The sequence below is a fragment of the Stegastes partitus genome, unplaced genomic scaffold, assembly GCF_000690725.1.
Source record: "Stegastes partitus isolate 25-593 unplaced genomic scaffold, Stegastes_partitus-1.0.2 Scaffold451, whole genome shotgun sequence".
Classification (NCBI taxonomy): domain Eukaryota; kingdom Metazoa; phylum Chordata; class Actinopteri; family Pomacentridae; genus Stegastes; species Stegastes partitus.
The window spans coordinates 88635-105631 of NW_007578182.1; the positions used below are offsets into that span (position 1 = coordinate 88635).

General features: G+C 44.5%; 1 protein-coding gene across 1 annotated transcript in view; it reads left to right on the forward strand.

The window, feature by feature from the left end:
* srrm3 (serine/arginine repetitive matrix 3) overlaps positions 1 to 16997 on the forward strand; it is a 100975-nt gene that overhangs the window by 45806 nt on the left and 38172 nt on the right. Inside the window, exons 2-3 of the mRNA XM_008286353.1 lie at positions 3304 to 3611; positions 16464 to 16565. Coding sequence (XP_008284575.1) covers positions 3316 to 3611; positions 16464 to 16565 — 398 coding nt within the window. The 5' untranslated portion in view covers positions 3304 to 3315. The remainder of the gene's footprint in view (positions 1 to 3303; positions 3612 to 16463; positions 16566 to 16997) is intronic.

The following is a 16997-nucleotide window of genomic DNA, read 5'->3' on the forward strand; positions in this document are numbered from 1 at the left end:
ACCAGCACTACACAGCCTGGTTTATCTGCTTTGTTTTCTTTTGCAACATTTCAGATGTTCACTTTAAATTCACCTCACAGTTCTATAGAAACACAGCTAGCGTGTCCTTTAGATGTAGAGAACATCTTCACACTTCAATGTATGGATTTGTTCTAATCTTTAATCTTACGGTTCGTTAATAACGGTGATGTTAAACTACCTGGGCAGAGTTCTTCATTAAACAAATCCAATCTATACATTGAAATGCAGTGTTGTTTGGCTGCTTTCAGAACTAGAATGTCGACTTTTGAGATGCATGAGCAGTAAATTGCTCTCTGTAATGACACATTTGCATATGCTTTAAGTTGAAATCTCTCTGGGGTTGGTTGTTTTGCTTAACTTCGTTTCTAAAAGCGCCTGTTGTTCGGTGAGCGACTCGTCTATTCCACGTTTCAGGCTTCCTGCCGACACTCCTGCAAAGGTCCTTTACATTCCTCCCCTCTACCTGAATGTCATTTTTAAAGTCTCTTTTGATAGATGAGAGCTTTCCTCCCCACAATCTCCCGCAGACGAGCGTGTGCAGATGAGAGATCGCTGTCACGGAATATCAAGTGCTGATTTACTGTATAATAGATTCAGAGATGATGCCTCCTGCTGTCCTGCCACCTGTTCTGTCAGCCGAGAGCCGTGTCGCTACGCACACATCCACGGCTCGTTTACCAGCGCGCAGCACTTCAAAACACAAGCACATCCCTATTAACCAGTCAAAGACTAGCAGAAGCAGCTCAAAAGCACACAACCGCCCGACTACGCCGCACTCAGCGATCAGATGAAAGAGGCCGGGATGAGATGCGACTGCGGTTGTGGAGGTCCGTCCATCCGGCTCCAGCGCCATCCCGTCTTGACTCCTCCACGTGTGACAGTGATGAAGTGCCTCGGCCGGCCTTTTTTTGGCTCCTCGGTGAAAAATGAAGCCATTAGATGTAGAGAGAAAGAGAGAGAGAGAGGAGCGGCTGAGGCTTGTGGGCACGTGACGTGAAGCCCTTCCTCTCCTCCCGCTCCGGCCCTAAAAGAACGATCCATCTTAATCAGAGCCCGGTCCACACAGCACTTGTACCAGATGCCTTTTTATACAACAAAATGACAATCTCATCATTTCAGGAGTAAACGAGCCAGAAACAGAAAGGTCACCGGAGTCAAAAACAAAGAACGCACCGGCTGTATATTAAAGATGAATCAATACCGTCCTCTTTCTCCTCGGTCAGCTGTTTCGTTGCTACATTCTTTTCCCATTTTCTTGTCTTTCGGCTGCTCTGCGTCCTCCTCTGCCATCCACCTTTCCCTCTCGTGTATGTAATTAAACACAAATAGCTCTGGTGCCACCAAGTTTCTCAGTTGGTCACATCTGGCACATGATTGGATCATTCCTCCTTCACCTTTATTTTGGTAAATCATCGCCTCAACTGTCAGTCCACCCTGCATGCTGATGAACAGATGTCTTTGCGATTGTCAGTGATTTGAGACTTGAAACTTGTGAAATATTTTAATCTAAATGTTATTTAATTTTGTCACCACTATTTTTCTGATATCAGTCCTACAAACTGGTCAGGCTAAAGTCCTCACTTGCTCAACATCTGGTTATTGATGGTCACTAATGTTCACTGATGCCTCACTGTCTACGGTACACGGTGGGAGACCTTAAATCAGTTTGAAAAGAATGAAATAATGCAATTTACTGTCAGATATCTACATGGGCTGTTTTCTTTGAGTAGACTTTTATATAGGTGGCCATCATACCGCAGTAGATGATGTTTCCTTTATTGTAGAAGGCCAAAATTGTGATCGCTGTTAATATTAGTTTCACTTTTCAGCCGTATCACCATCATGATTTTTTTTTTTTTTTACTGACTCGGTCGAGATCTCACTGCCTTCGTCTGCACTCTGATCATCAAGTGCATCTGAGTCAGACCTCTCTCTCCACATTTAGTTTTTTAAAATAATCTGCTACAGATAGTTTCATCTTTGGAACATGGTACCAGGGAAATGAGAGACTGACTGAGAACATGTGGAAGTAAATGTATTGCTATAAACTAGGGATGCACGATATATCGGCGACCACATCGGTATCGGCTGATACTAGGGATTTTTCTGATATATCGGTATCGGTCCAATGAACAAATTTAGCCGATGATTGTCTAACATTAGCGCCTTCGTCTCTACATTTGATATCGCTGCTGTGTCACAGATGTTTTTACTTAAATGGTCCTGGACTTAAATATGTTAAAATATGTTAAAATATGTTTTACTTTTGTTTCGTAATAAAGAAAGACTCTGTGGTCTAATTTAGGCTTCTTCTGAATAGTTTTCACATTCTCACAGTGCTTACTTTTACTCATTTCTCAGTGTGAATAAAAATTGAATATCGGTTATCGGCGATATCAGAAATTTTAACATCAGATATTGGTATCGGCCGGAAATTTTAATATCGTGCATCACCACTTTAAACCACAATCTAACACGGTAGCTGATCTTCTCCAAATCAGCTGGATGATCGTCATAAACTCGTACAACACGTGAAATTTTAACTCTCCATTTTGGTGGCGGTCCCTGCGTTATGTACGACCTTTACGGTTTACAGCTTCAGTTTCCTCCCCGAGATAAGAGAGTTTTAAAGAGGAGCCGCTCTCTCCATCCTAACCTGCCTTTGGGCACATTCTGGGCTGTTGAATCATGGAGCAGAAGTTGCTGCCAGCGCTGTGTCTGGCTGTGCAGGTCTACACGCACTCCAGATCCAAATTGTGTGTGTGTGTGTGTGTGTGTGTGTGTGTGCGCACGCAGCATGTTGATGTGTGTGAATGTTTGCGAAGTGTCTTGCTCAGTTCAGGCAGAAACGCCGCAGCCTGTCCAGACATATTAGCATCAAACCACTCACCTCCCCAAATGTTTGTGTCTCACTGTTGGTTCGGATGCGTTCAGAGGAAATTTGGATACCTGTGTGTGGAAAAGATTTGCAGTGAGTTGGCTGCTCTGCGGCTGGACCATAAAAAAATCTTTCACGGGGCATTAAACAGCCGAAATGAAGAAGATCCTACTTTTATGTTTTATTTTACTGAATGTGTGCCATGTGTATTAGAATTACTCACAGTCCAGTAATAAATCGAAGACAAACTCCTCCCGGTTGTCGATTCTAAGAAAGATTTGACATGAAATCATTAACAAGAAGTGAGTGCCAAACTCCTCTGGACTGCAGCGTACACATGGAAGTTTCTCTCCTCCCCTTCTCTTTACTGACCTCTTGTCTCTCCATCGTCTGTGTCTCCGCAGAGTCCAGCAATCATGTACGATGCGGCCAGGGTGCCATCTCCTAAGGATGGCGCGAACGGGGTGGCCCAACCCGAGGTCCCCGCGACGGGAGCAGGAGCGGCTGCAGGATCAGGAGGGCCGACGCCGACTGCCGCGCTGCAGGCTAAAGCTGAGGACGGACAGCCAGGAACGGAGGAAGAGGAGGAGGAGGAGCCCAAAGCAGAGCCAGTCTTGGTGAAGAAGCCGCACAGAGAGATCTTGGATCACGAGAGGAAGAGGAGGGTGGAGCTCAAATGCATGGAGCTCCAGGAGATGATGGAGGAGCAGGGGTGAGTGGATGAGTAACCTCTTGTACAGCACAGTGTGTACCGAAAGCTACTTCAGGAGATGTTTTTATGATAAAAATGTATCCGATGGGAAAGCAGTAACTCTTAGTGATGCACCTCCAGAGAATAATCATCTAAATCTGCAGCCCTCCTGCAGTGAAGGACTCCCAGCTTCTGTTAAAGTTAAAAAAAAAGCTATATCCTTCACATTTATAACCACACTAGTATATAAAGACAGAGCTTTGGAGCAGTATGTCCTCACTTCATGTGTTTGAATAGCTTAGGTCCCTAGGTAGTTTTTAAATACAATACAGTACTATTAAATGTACATCATTTATGTTTTGAAGGCCTTTTTATGGTCATCATTCCCCACAAGCCCCCAGATGTTCACCAGGACCTAACCAAGTCAGAAGATGAGTATCTGAGTGAGCTGAGGGTTCCACAGTCCAAAATATCTCCAACAACAGATAGGACTGAACACTTAAGAAGGTTCTAGTTTACAGCTAAAAGGTTTAAAAATGGCTGCAGAAAAGAGCATCAGCAGGTTTAAAGGATATGTAGAAGTCATGTTATGATGATGTAAGAACCAGCACCCTTACACTTGTAGTTTTCCCCTCACAGAATAATAGTTAAAATCCAAAGGTTTCAATTTCCTGCCAATTTGAAAAGTAAAATCCAGGAACATGACTATTTTTTTCATTAAGACCAATGAATGAATATTCAACATGAGAATGCACTGAGTTAGCAGAAGCTTGATGTAACATAATGGCTTCAACCCATTTTAGTGAATTGGAGATCTTTGTTTATCTGCTGAGTCCGTCGCTTCACTGTTTCAGAACCTTCATAGGGTTGGTTGAGGCTGCAGCTGTTTGCAGGACAAAAAAAAAAGATTCAGAACCACTGTGCACTACCTGATCACCAGAAAACATCAGACAGAAACAGTTAACGACTAGCTGGTGAACATAATGAAGGATCTTGCAAGTAAAGAGCCAGATATTTCCCTCAGGAGACAGAGCTACTCAGCTCCATCGGTTGACATATTTGCCATTTGTCAAGTTGTAAATACTGTGGTCAGAACTTTATTTTGCTGCCCCACATAGTCAAAAAAATCACTTAGTGTCAATCCCCATGAACCCCCCATGGTCAAATGTCCAAGTCTAGAGCAGAAATAAAGGTATTTACAGCCTCCAACACCAAACAGTTTTAGCATCTATAGCTCATTTTAATAGAACTCACAAGTTTAAATTGTATTAAGGCTTGAAGTTATGCATAATCAAGGGGTAGCAGCTTTGAGGGGGGCATTATCCATGACCCACAGATATTTGTACGGTCCACCTCAGCTCCGCTCACGCTCCAGCGCTTTTCTAATTATTGGATCAGACTCAGGCACTGCCGAGGTGGCGACGGCTGGAGCCTGTTCACTTAGCTTCAGAAACCACCTACACCGACGTGTTATCCCTCTTCATATGCAGTCAGTGCTGCAGATGCCCACACATCCAGCTATGGACGCCGTGGACATGTAGTTGTTCTCATTATGCTACTTTCTGGTCCCCTTCGAGGACGCATTCAGTACATTTGAAGTAGCATCTATGTATTCTGTGCATGTGCATTTGTTGCCTTTGTGGCACTGTAACAGGCTGCACAAAGCGATGATGAAATTTACGTCTCTCGGGCTCTAGTGGAACCTTTTGTTGTGGCATCACTAGTTTTTCCGAACACAGCCTGCATAGCAAAAGCAGCACAGCAGCAGCTTCAGTCCCACATCTTTATCTACACAGAAGGCATTCAGGTACGTTATTGAGTGTAGGTCACTTGTTGTCGCTCATAGCTCAGTACACCAAACTCATAAAATAACAAAGATACACGCTGGGGGTCTCAGTAGTGCATCGAGTATACAACATGAGTGAAATGCAAGCTGTTTTACGGCCGGTGTAGACAGCTGGATTGATTAAAACAGAAACAGGGCTGCTCTCTCAGATGCACATTAAACGGATGAATAACTGTCTTTTGTTCAGAGGTTGCAGTAATATTTTGACTTATAATGCCTTAATGTGGGTGAAAAAGGTGTTTAAATGTGACACCGAAAGCAGCTACAAGAGTGGGTAAAAAAAAAAAGATTCTCTCGCTCGAAGAAAACCATCTGTTGCAGCCTCACATACAGCATAAGATTCTCCCGTCTGTTGACTCCGTGATGCTCACAGCCCATTGAATGCCTCCCATTGAAGGCATTGACAGTTTTTGACAATCTAACTTCATGCCAAAACTGTTCATTATTATGTATTCCTGGCACAGTACGACACCTACTGCACCAATCACACTTCCTTGTTCAAAGGGAATCATTCGGGTTTATAGCTACAATACATTAGATAGTAATATAATACAGTCGTGACTCGATAATCTGACCCTTAACAATCCGAAAACCTATCCGACAGGTTTTTAGGAAAAATGAACTGAACCCATAAAAAACAGCCTTAACATACCGACAGCCTTGGATTCTGACTCCGACGCAACATTTAATGTCACCAATCAGGATAACTGCGTATTATCTGACTGAACAATCCCACAGATTGGCTACGTTCACACTGCAGGACTTGATGCTCAATTGGGATTTTTTTTTTTAATTGGATTTTTTTGTGAGTTTGTTCACATTTCCAGTTAAATGTGACTTGTATGTGATCTGCTGTGTGAACTTCATAAGACCCCAAAGTGTCCCGCATGCACAGAAGAGGACACGACGACGTCACACGCAGCGAGCGTGCTCAGTGTTTATGGACGTAAACACGGATGGTGGCGGCGGTGGCGGCAGCGGTGGCGCAACCGATGGTGGAAACAGAACTGTGACTGCTATCCTAAACTAGCATCAGCAGCCAAGTACTGCCTGCGCGTTTCGGCCACTTCCACCCCGTCGGAGCGCTCCCCCGGGTGGAAGTGTCCCCTGACCGCGCCGAATAGTCGGATATTCATCATTAATTGGGCCTGATGATCCAGAAACCAGAAAGTGCTATTTGGACCAGCCCTACTAGTTATTATAATAAGTATGAACAATAATAAACAACAAATGAGCCTTCCAGCAACAAGCCCTCCTTGTATCTTGACCTCCGTCTTGACAATCCGACATAAAAGAAGATTTTACATTTAGTGTCTGATTATCGAGTCACGACTGTATTTTATTTTACTCGTGAAGTTCTCTGTGATTTATGTTGTGAGTTGGTGCTATATACACAAAACTGAAGTAAACACAGTTGTTTTAGCTGTATTAATATTTCCTCTTCTTCCCAGTCCTCTAATTTGCCTGCAGACTCTGCTGCCTCTGGTACACTGGTTCCTAAAAGGACTTAAAGCTCTGCAATGTGAGCTATTTCCTTGGAGTCTTGGGAGGCTTTTTAAAAAAATAAAACCCACAAATGGAGAGGAACAGGTAGCCTCTTATAGCATCACGGATTCAGCTAATTGTCAAGTTTGGTTTGGCTCAGTTTTATAAGGCAACCCACACAGAACGCACACAGATATTCAAAAACTGGATCCAATTTGAAACCCTGACATGTACAACCCTCACGGAAAAAAAAGTACGAGAGTTACACTGGGGTTTTGATGTCAAGTGAGATTACCGCTTTCAGAAAAACGGTAGTTGTTTATTTTTTTTTTTCTTCGCAATTCTGTTATTGGGGAGCTGGTTAGAGAGCGAGCCATGAAAGCTTTAGTAGTAGAGAAGCTGACACTGACAGGTCTGTACCTGTAGGGGTGCTGAGTTCACAAGCTGCACCAAAACATTACATTCAGAATCTGTTACCTGCCAAAAGTCATTTTCTTCACAATATTAGGAGGAAAGGGAGAAAAAAAAAAAACACAGTAGTGGAGTAAACATAAGGAGCTTCGTGAGGAGATGTTGCAGAGCAGCTGTGTGTGGATGATATGGGAGTATTAGTAGCTGTGATCTGTCATGACACCATCAGGTGATTTATTTCTGTTGCATTCTCTTTAAAGCAGGTCATCCTTGCGAGATGCTGTGAATTAAACTGCTGTCTTTATACCAAGGGTTGATCCTGAAAATAACTGTTTTCTGGCACAAGAAGGGGTTCAGTATTAGGTGAAGGACACCACAGGGACTATTTTGGCAAAGACCCGGGTGCTTCCTGCTTGGCCAGGTGCCTCAGTTTACATAATTGGCAGCGTTCACAATCAGCAGCCCGGTGAAGGATCGTGTCCTCGTGACTGCTGTAGGGTCTCCTGCTTGCCGGATGAGGCGAAGCAGGGATGTGTGGACGAGCCTTTGCATATATAGTGTGTGTGTGTGTCGCTGTCCCCGAGCCAGCAGTGGGAGTCACTGAAAGGAAGTGAGAGAAAAGTTTTAGAATATATGTAGTAAGGTGGGAGCAACGTGTCCTGGTAATCCCCAAAGCTACGATTGCACCATGCGGCCTCGAAGTAATAATTTCACCAAATTCCACACACACACACACACTTTCAAATACTTTCCAGGGTTCATGTATGCAGACGGGTGTGAATTCAGTCTTCGGTGACTTCCATTTGTTCTCCACAATCTTGTACACGTCACCGGTGCAACATTACTCATCCTTCGTGTTGTTGTGTTCCTGCAGCCGGCGCTTGAACTTTGAATTACTGTCGTTATCCTCAAGTAACGGTTGTTAGCGAGGTTGCCGTAGAGACAGTCAGCGAGGAGCGTCGGCCAAGCCGTCGTAGTCTGTTTCATTAGCATGACATCCAGCACAAAGTTAGCAAAGAGCCATGGAAACTGTAGAGACTGCAGTCGACTCTAATCCACAATCTCAGGGCTTCCTCCCTGGCGGATTTGCTCTCGAACACACACATATATTCACACGCCGTTGCTTGAATAACCACAGCTCGCAGGCAAACTCCAGGCTAGCTGAGACCGTAATTAACAAGGAGCTCTGTGATCCTGTGTCAGTGCAGAGAAACTCACTTTCCCACTGATACCTCGTGACATTTTACTCACATCACATTTGTCATTTACAGAAAGCTGGCTAATCCTTCATATATTAGGGGAGGGTGATTTAATTGAATAAAAGGCAAGCTAATTAGAGAGTTTTTTTTTTATGGGGTAAGTCCAGATATGAGCAGTGGCAGGCACGCTTGAATGTCAGAATGTGGGACCTTTCTTACCGCTGAGTACTGAGATTAATTAAATCATGCAAACGGTGTCCTTCTTCTTTAGAAGGTGGAGCTGGATTAGAGTTTACTTTTCTTCCCCCTCATTTTTCCACCCATCCCTCCGTCCCTGAGCATGACTGCTCGTGTCAGGCAGTGGGGCCTCATTAAGACTGCGGGGTAATGGTGGAGATACGGCAGATTGATGTAGCTGAAAGGAAGCTGCTGGACTTTGCAATAAAGAAAAAAAAGGGATAGAAAGAGGGGGTGCACTGTTGCCATCTGTCTAGCTTCACTCCAGCCTGGAGTAGACAGAGTAGCTCCTGGTTTGAGAGCGATGTAAAAGAGCCATGATGTCTAGTGGAACAGTGTAGTGGCAGGCAGCAGCTTGGCTAATGATGACAGAATACAAGGAGACCAGACACCCGCGCTGACCAGCTCCACTCACTCGTCAGACTGCTCGGCCTCGGCTGGCAGACGGTCGCACATGAAGGATGGCGACCACTCAGCTGAGTGTTAAAGCTCTGGACGGACTCAACTCATCTTGTTAAGCTATAATAAAAGGAGAATCTCATTTGCCAGCTTGGCTCAGCACGGCTACCCCTGCCTCTCCAATTTCTAATGTGCCTCTTTAAATGAGAGCGCGTGTGCATGTGTGCAGGATTAAGGGATAGAGTGGGGGATGAAACACAGGGATAGAGAGGGAGAGCAATGCCAGGCATTAGACACAATTAAGATGGTGGCTGGAGTCTGTTTTCATTTGTTGTGGATTCATGCCAGAGGGCTCAGCCTCGACGTCACCCCTTCGTCTCGGCCCCGACTGAAGACGTGCTGAAGGATTAGGCTGAGGGGCAGGTTGGACGCCTGCCCCCTTCACTAACCCTGCCAGCATGGCAGACATTCCCATTCTCCCTTCACACACAGCCCCCCCCCAGTCCAGCCATGCTCCTCTCCAGAGATAAGACCAGGATAAATGGTCTGTCATGAATGATGGCCTCACCCTGGGAGCCAATTAGACGGGCTCAGCGATTAAGAGAGTCTGTTCATTTAGCTATCCAAGGCCTGGCAGCTTCCCCCATTCACTGGTGCACTGAGTCGTCTGCGGCTGCAGGGAACATCGCCATTTTATGTATATTAGATGGGCTGGAGGTGACATACATTAGTCCATTTATACATGACATCTGTCTGCGAGAGCACGAGGTACGATGTGTCACACTGTAGTAAATTATTGTAAAAGTACTGCCAGCCTCTAGCAGTAGGGGACGGGTTTTTTTTCCAAAATAATTATCAAATCTGGTGCATTTTTGGAACCAAAAACAAGAATTACCATCAACATCAAGCTAGTTCACAAAGTACTAGGGTTATTGATTATGTTTCTTTTTTGCATCAAGTTAAGAAGTTATTTTTGGTCTTTGACTTCTAAAATATATTTAATAGAGTACAATTTGTCATACATTACTGTCTTTTAATAAATATCCCTGATCTGTTTACATCCTATCCTTTTATTTATTTTAACTTTTTCCTATCTCAATTATGGATTTAAAAAGAAAATAAAGACACATTGTTAGTTATGGCATCCTGTGCACAATAGTGTTCATACATTTCCAAAGTAGAAAACATTGTAGTTTATTGTTTACTAGTTACAATTAATATGAACAACATCATATAAATACAGCATATCATTGAAAAGTCTTGATGCAGTAACAAACAGTAAACCTCATATGTCAATGTGCTGCATTCAAGCAGCAGTACTTAGAATAGAAGAACAGAACTTTATTGATCCCTTTGGTGCAAACCTCCGGGAAATTGTTGAGTTTTTATGTAAGTGATAACTGTGACACTGTAAACATGGCAGCTGTGGTATGTTGCTGTTGTACAGGAGCATTTATTACACTGTAGAGCAGCTCTTGAAGGACACGGCACGATAACATTCTGTCCTTTTCATCAATACACGACTACAGAACTCTTCAAACAAAACTTTTGTCCAAACTTTGTGCACCTTATGACGACGCAGCTCTCTGACTGATTTCAAACTCGATAGCTGCTCTGCATGCAGAGGTCCAGACTCTATTTCAGGGCTGTTTTTCCACGTTAATTGAGGCATAATGATTGTGCATGGTCTGAACTCCTGTGGTGTCTGAGCCGTTTTTTCAGCCCCTTAATGAGTTCTCTTCACAGGGCTTCAATCACACTAAAGTGCAGGTTACGCAGGTCTTTCTTTAAACATGTGAACTCCACACATATATATATATATATATGCATGCACAGGCACACACAGGTTGGCTCTGTGGAGATAACAAAACCCATCCAGAAAAAAACCTGAACACTACGTCTTCCTTATGCATGCTGTTTACCACCAGTGGCTGGAGCTTTTTAACTAAGAGGCTGAAGATAGTCTTGCTGCTTCACCAAGCAGAAACAATAGATGCGCATGTGTGTATTGAAAAATTAATATCTGTTGTTTTAAAGTCAAGTAGAGAGGTCCAGCCTGGCACAGGCAAATAAGACATAATATAACTGAATTAGTGCCCTGAATGTGGGTGCAAAAAGAACCAGTTTTAAGGCAGAAAAGTAAATTTAGGCAGAAAGGAGAGAGGTTTATTATAGTCGCTGAGAGCTAAATTACTGCATTGTGGCTACCGCTACTGTGGTATTGCTTTAGTGGCATCAGCAATGACACTTTTTGAATTGCAGGAGATGTGAGTAGCCTGGATCTTATTAAAAGAGCTCCTCTCAAAGCCTTTGACGCCAGAGCAAATAACTATCTGCGCTCTGATGGAGGTTTTCCTGCAAGCCAGAGCCTGCGTCATAAGACATAAGACGATAAGCCGGCATCCTAGAAGACTGAAAATTGGAGGGGAAAGCATCTCAGGGAGAATGACCCATTTTATATATTGTCACCGCGGGGCTCCCGAGCCAATATAGAAAGTCTGTGCTAAACAAAACAGTTTCAAATCCTGTTGTTACAGGGGGTCTTAGGGAAGATGAGCAATCAGAAATGGCAGATTGTTCTGCTCCAGCCATTGATCTGCTTACCCTGTGGTGGGTGAAGAGGGCATTTTTATAAAGTGAGGAAAAAGGTGTACTCTTTCTTTGCTACTCTTTCTGTCTGGTCTAGTATCTGTTATCTAACCAGAAAATCTATGACTGTAGAGAGCATCAATTGAAAATCCTCTCCACTTGAGAGTTAAACTATCTCACCGTGGCACTCGGTAGGTCGTTTTAATTCTGCCCCTGAAATAGAAATGTGTGGGTGTTCAGGTTTGGCTTCCCATGTTCCCAGTGCCATTCAATCTCACTAACTACAGCGGCATCAATTTGCTTCTGTACTCTTTGCATCAGGATTGATGGCTGCAGAGTTTCAAAGGTGTGCAGCGGCGCCTGGGGACGACTTGTAGAGAAAAGCTCTTCAGACATCAAACACAGAGACATCACTCGCAGCCGAAATGAGAGCACGCACGCCCCACACATCGGCACTCCTCATCAAATCGATGACTATCAGCATAAGGACGGTCTTGGGGCCACAACTATTCATTTTCCAGGATCGTGAGTTAATGGGGGAAATCTGTGGGTGCTCGGAGCTGTCTAATTACTCCAATCAAGTTCTTTAATCGTGGTGATTTTTCACGGCGGAGAGGCCCTCACTCTGATCGATGTCCCCCTGTCTCTTTCTGCCCAAATCCCTGGGACTTTGCATGCTACAGGCGGTGGACTAAATGGCCTGCATTTGGCTCCAAACAGCCCAACCACATACTCACACACACACACAAGTAAAAAATACACAAGTGATACGCTCAGTTTAGCTTTAATTTGAATTTAGTGCTGCACAGTTTTGCTGGGAGTGACCGCTGCAATCAGCTCCTCCTCCGTACTGTGTTCAGGCAGAGCAGATGGCGTGTTATGCAGGAAGCAGGTACCTTTACAGCTGCAAGAAGTGCTAATTAAATGTACAGAGGACAGATGTGATTTTTCAGTCTAAGAGCTTCTCACAAACATCCAGTATGTAGCCGTTTACTGAGTTCACTGTGGATCTTAACCCAACCGCTCTTAAAATGCAACACAGGAGTTTAGCACTCATGAAAGAAGGTGTTTTTTTTTAAGTTCTTTCTTCCTCACCATCCACCATCTTCCCGCAGGCATTCAGGTGCTGTGGGGGATTCTTCCTGCCCACGCTTCTAAAACCTCCGGCTCTTTGTTAAAGCAGCACCACTGCTGGGCACACGCTCTCCGACTTTGGTTAGTAAGCTGGACCGATCAAACAGAACCCAACTTTGTTGTGCTTCACGCTGCGAAGCTGTACGGAGCTTTTGAATCGAGCAATTCAACAGGAGGACTGAGAAAGAGGAGAAGCAGAGAGAGGAGGCAGAGATCCTGCAGGTCATGTGTCAACCGACACTTTAGCCTCACATCTTCTGACCCTCTTCTCTTTCTTCAGCCGGGGTTCTCAGCAGAGATTGCCGCCAGCGCTAACATCTTCACTATCGTCAGCACAATGTGAAGCGGAGAGTCCTCCAGCCGTGGCGTCTGTTTGGCCAGTGCACATTTCATGTTTCCCAGCCCGTATTGTACATTCTTCTTCGATCTGCAGCAGACGGCGCAGAGAACACGGGCGTTGCTGCAGAGTTGTCGGGGAGCACCTAACGTATGGTGATGGCCCCTACGCTGTGAATGGAAAGCCATGAATATAAAGTGCGTGTTTGTGGCCTCCATTGTGCCGCGTTGACAGCTGCTGGGCTGAGAGATTGCCGTACAGCAGGACCTGATGGCGCCGTCACACCGGCTGGCTTCTCCTCTGTTGGGCCATCTTCCAGCTATTTCAGCTCTCTATCACACTTCTCCTAATCTCATTCTCCGCACCGTCAATGCGCTGATAGCAGCCGGCTCAGAATACACGCTCTCGGCTGCTATATTTAATCTGGGGAAAGCAAACAGTCCTCAGACTAATGCTATTTCCACGCTGGAATGAGCTACTGGTTAATTTACAATCCAGCTTATGGAACTGGTCCTGCCATGAGCTGCAGTTAAAGAGAAGGAAGGCGAGTGTGTTTCCACAAGTGGTGGACCGTTCTCACTTACTTTTACTTATGGCACACGGAGCTCATGCTCCAGATCATTTATTTTAAACAGTAAACAGGAAAATAAACTGCATAGTCACGGTGTTATTATGCACTCGAGGCCTACGGCTGTTGTTCCTGCTGTGGGTCAGGACCCTTAGTTCCAATTAAGAGAAATGCAAGAGCAGGGATTTTCAGCGAGTGACACTGTGGGCCCCCTTCAGACAAAATTAAGACAACCGCAGGGGGGTGTAAACAGAGAGCATACTGTTGCTGTAGCAGTCTTCTTTTTTTTTAGCCCTTGTGTCTCCTTTGTCTCTTCGTTTTGTCAAATTGGTACCATCAAGATTAAGCAGATCCTCAAACAGCCTCCAGGGGTTCGAGCGAGTCAATCTCATCGTTAAATGATCTGACGTTACAGCAGAAATAAACAGCCTGCTCTATCGATAGCGTCACATGACAGTTTGGTACACTTTTCTGAAGAGGTCAGGCGTCGCAGAAGACTTTCTCATAAAAGCTAAACTCCCAGGAGTGCTGATGGTCAGAGTAGTCGGCTCATCAAGTAGTCATCGAGGTTTTAAACTGTACAGTGAATGTACAATATGTTTTCTAACATGCATGTCCTTCGTCTTCTGCTTTATGTTTTTTAATTGGCATATTAATCCCACAATTAATCAATCAAGTGACAATAACATCCCTCCCAGAGATGTTTGCTTGGTGCTACTTAGCTTCACGTCTTTGCACGTTACTGGATTCACTGGGAGGAGACGGGTCCTGCCAACATGCCAAAACACGCCAAAGCTACTGCACTGAGCTTTAAAACCCTGTAGGTGGGTTTCTATCTTCATATATAGCTCATGGTTCATACTTTTTAAAAAATAAAATAAAATAAAAAGGCCATGACGGTACAGATGGGTAACATTTTCTCAGCATTCTGAGACTCCAAGACACAAAATTGAATTTCTATTTTTGCATTATCTACGAGAAGTAGAGCTCATATTTCAGATGTACTCACTTACCAAATATACCCCAGATCAGCGTGTTAAGACCTCAAGAGATGCTTCTTCTCTGTACTTACTGTGAGAGCTGTGCATTTTCAGTTATTAGGGGTAATTAGTGAATTTATATCTGAACGCACTCCCAGATTCCTGTTGTTGTTAAATCTGATACAAACATTGCAGTATATTATTAATGATAGTTGCTTCCAGTCAGTCTAAGTCTAATGTCTGGCTCCTGGCCACCCTTTCACGCCTTTATTAATTCTCCTTTTCCCTGCTCCCTCCTCCCTCAGCCTTCATGTTTCTCTGTCTGTGCAGCTCGTTACAGCTCATTACCAACGCTGAGCAGAACGTGGAGATGGTTTGTAGGTTGTGTAACTACACCAGGAGATGGACTCGGCGTTCGGTGCATTTAAGAGGCCGTGTAGTCTCCGGCACAGCTGTCCTGTGAGAGTCTATAGAATAGAACAGGACATGGTGGGACAGGCTTGCTGAATTATTGCTTTCTCCGCTGTAGAGCTGTCACTGCTCGTACAGCGGCAGCCCGTGGTGGCTGCTCCTTGTGTTATTCACAAACTGGGAGGATGTAGCCCAAAGCTGTATGCATAAACAATTTTTGCCGTTTGTGAATCATTCATTATGTTTTGCTCTGTTAAGACCACAATGAAAATGCAGCATAACTGGTCACTGTGCTGCTCCTCTGCTGCACCCACTGACAGCCACGACACAAGTGAAATTAAAAAAAGGCCAGAAATGCAAAATTAGAAAAAACATGAACACCCATCCAGAGTGTGACATGGACTGTAATTTCTGTCTCTGCCTCTGCAGCGGTCCGCAGTCTTCTGTCTGTATCAGCTTGTTGAGAGCTCCTCACGCCGCCGTCGCCACCACACAGTTCCTCTCAAGTCAGCGAGTTACGCCGCTCGCTCGCAGAATAGAACATGACATGCGGCGGGGGGCCCGCTGGGGGCCGGACAGGCTGACGGTGAATCATCAGAATGTACATCATTTGGCTGGGTGTAATTTTGGGTCAGGATGCGGTCAGAAGACAGTCTTTACCATTTGTTCGAACTCCGTGTGATAGCAGGTGATGACACGGCTCCGACACGAGCATCTGGCAGGTATGACGGATGACGGCCTGCTGCACTCAGTGCTGCTGTTAAAGGCTGCTGCTGCTGCTACGATTTGCTCCTTGCTTCATCGTAGAGCTCGACTGATGGAGTGCTTTCAGGGATTATTAATAATCAAGGAAACCAGTAACCAATATTAGGAATCGAAATACGTTCGCAGTTGAAATCTTGGTAGCAAAGTTTAGAACAACACAAAAACCTCATTGAAATGTTTTTGTTTATTTCTGTTTCTACAAATGTTTCATTGAAAGATTTTACTGAAAATGTGTCAGACAGCGCTGTGGGGCTGATGCTGCTCCAGCGTGGTGAATACAGATAGAGAACGGCGCCGGCATCGAAGCCAGAGTGGAGCATTTTTAAATGAATCCGCTCTAATAGTCGGTCATACCTGCCATCAGTCAACCCCTGGTTCACAGGCCTTCACACAGTCTCAGGTCAATACCAAGAAGGATTTCATCCTCGTTTGCTCACAGCCGAGCCCAGCAGTCTGCAGACTCCTGATTAATGTGCGTTTCTTTACTAACTGTCGTGTCTTCTTCTCCTCAGGTACACAGAGGAAGAAATTCGACAGAAAGTGAGCACATTCAGACAAATGCTGATGGACAAAGAGGGCGTTATCACCAGAGAGGGCTCACACACACAACCAGTGTAAGTCGCCTCGCATCGGGTTTGGTGTTTGTGGCACTAGGGGATCCAAAACAAAGCTGTTTTCTGCATGAAATTGTTCTCTTTTGCCATGTATGTGTCTATCGGTAAGGGTCTCAACACACTTGCATCGACAGAATAGCCATGTACATTCCAGCATGTGAAGTGATCAATTATTACATCTGACTTTTATTTGAAAGAGCAAAAAACAGTCTGAACTGTGGCTAAATATAAACTGGGTCACTGCTGAAGATCCAGACGGAAATCAATAGTGGAAGTAGAAATAGGAAGGATAATAGAGGAATACAGGTTAGAATGGCACAAGCAGAAACACACCTACATACATTTGAATCCTGTCTTGCTTTTAACTATTACAGCAGCACATACAGCACCAGTCACATTTAAGGTTCTGAAGACAGCTTTGAATTTATGTGA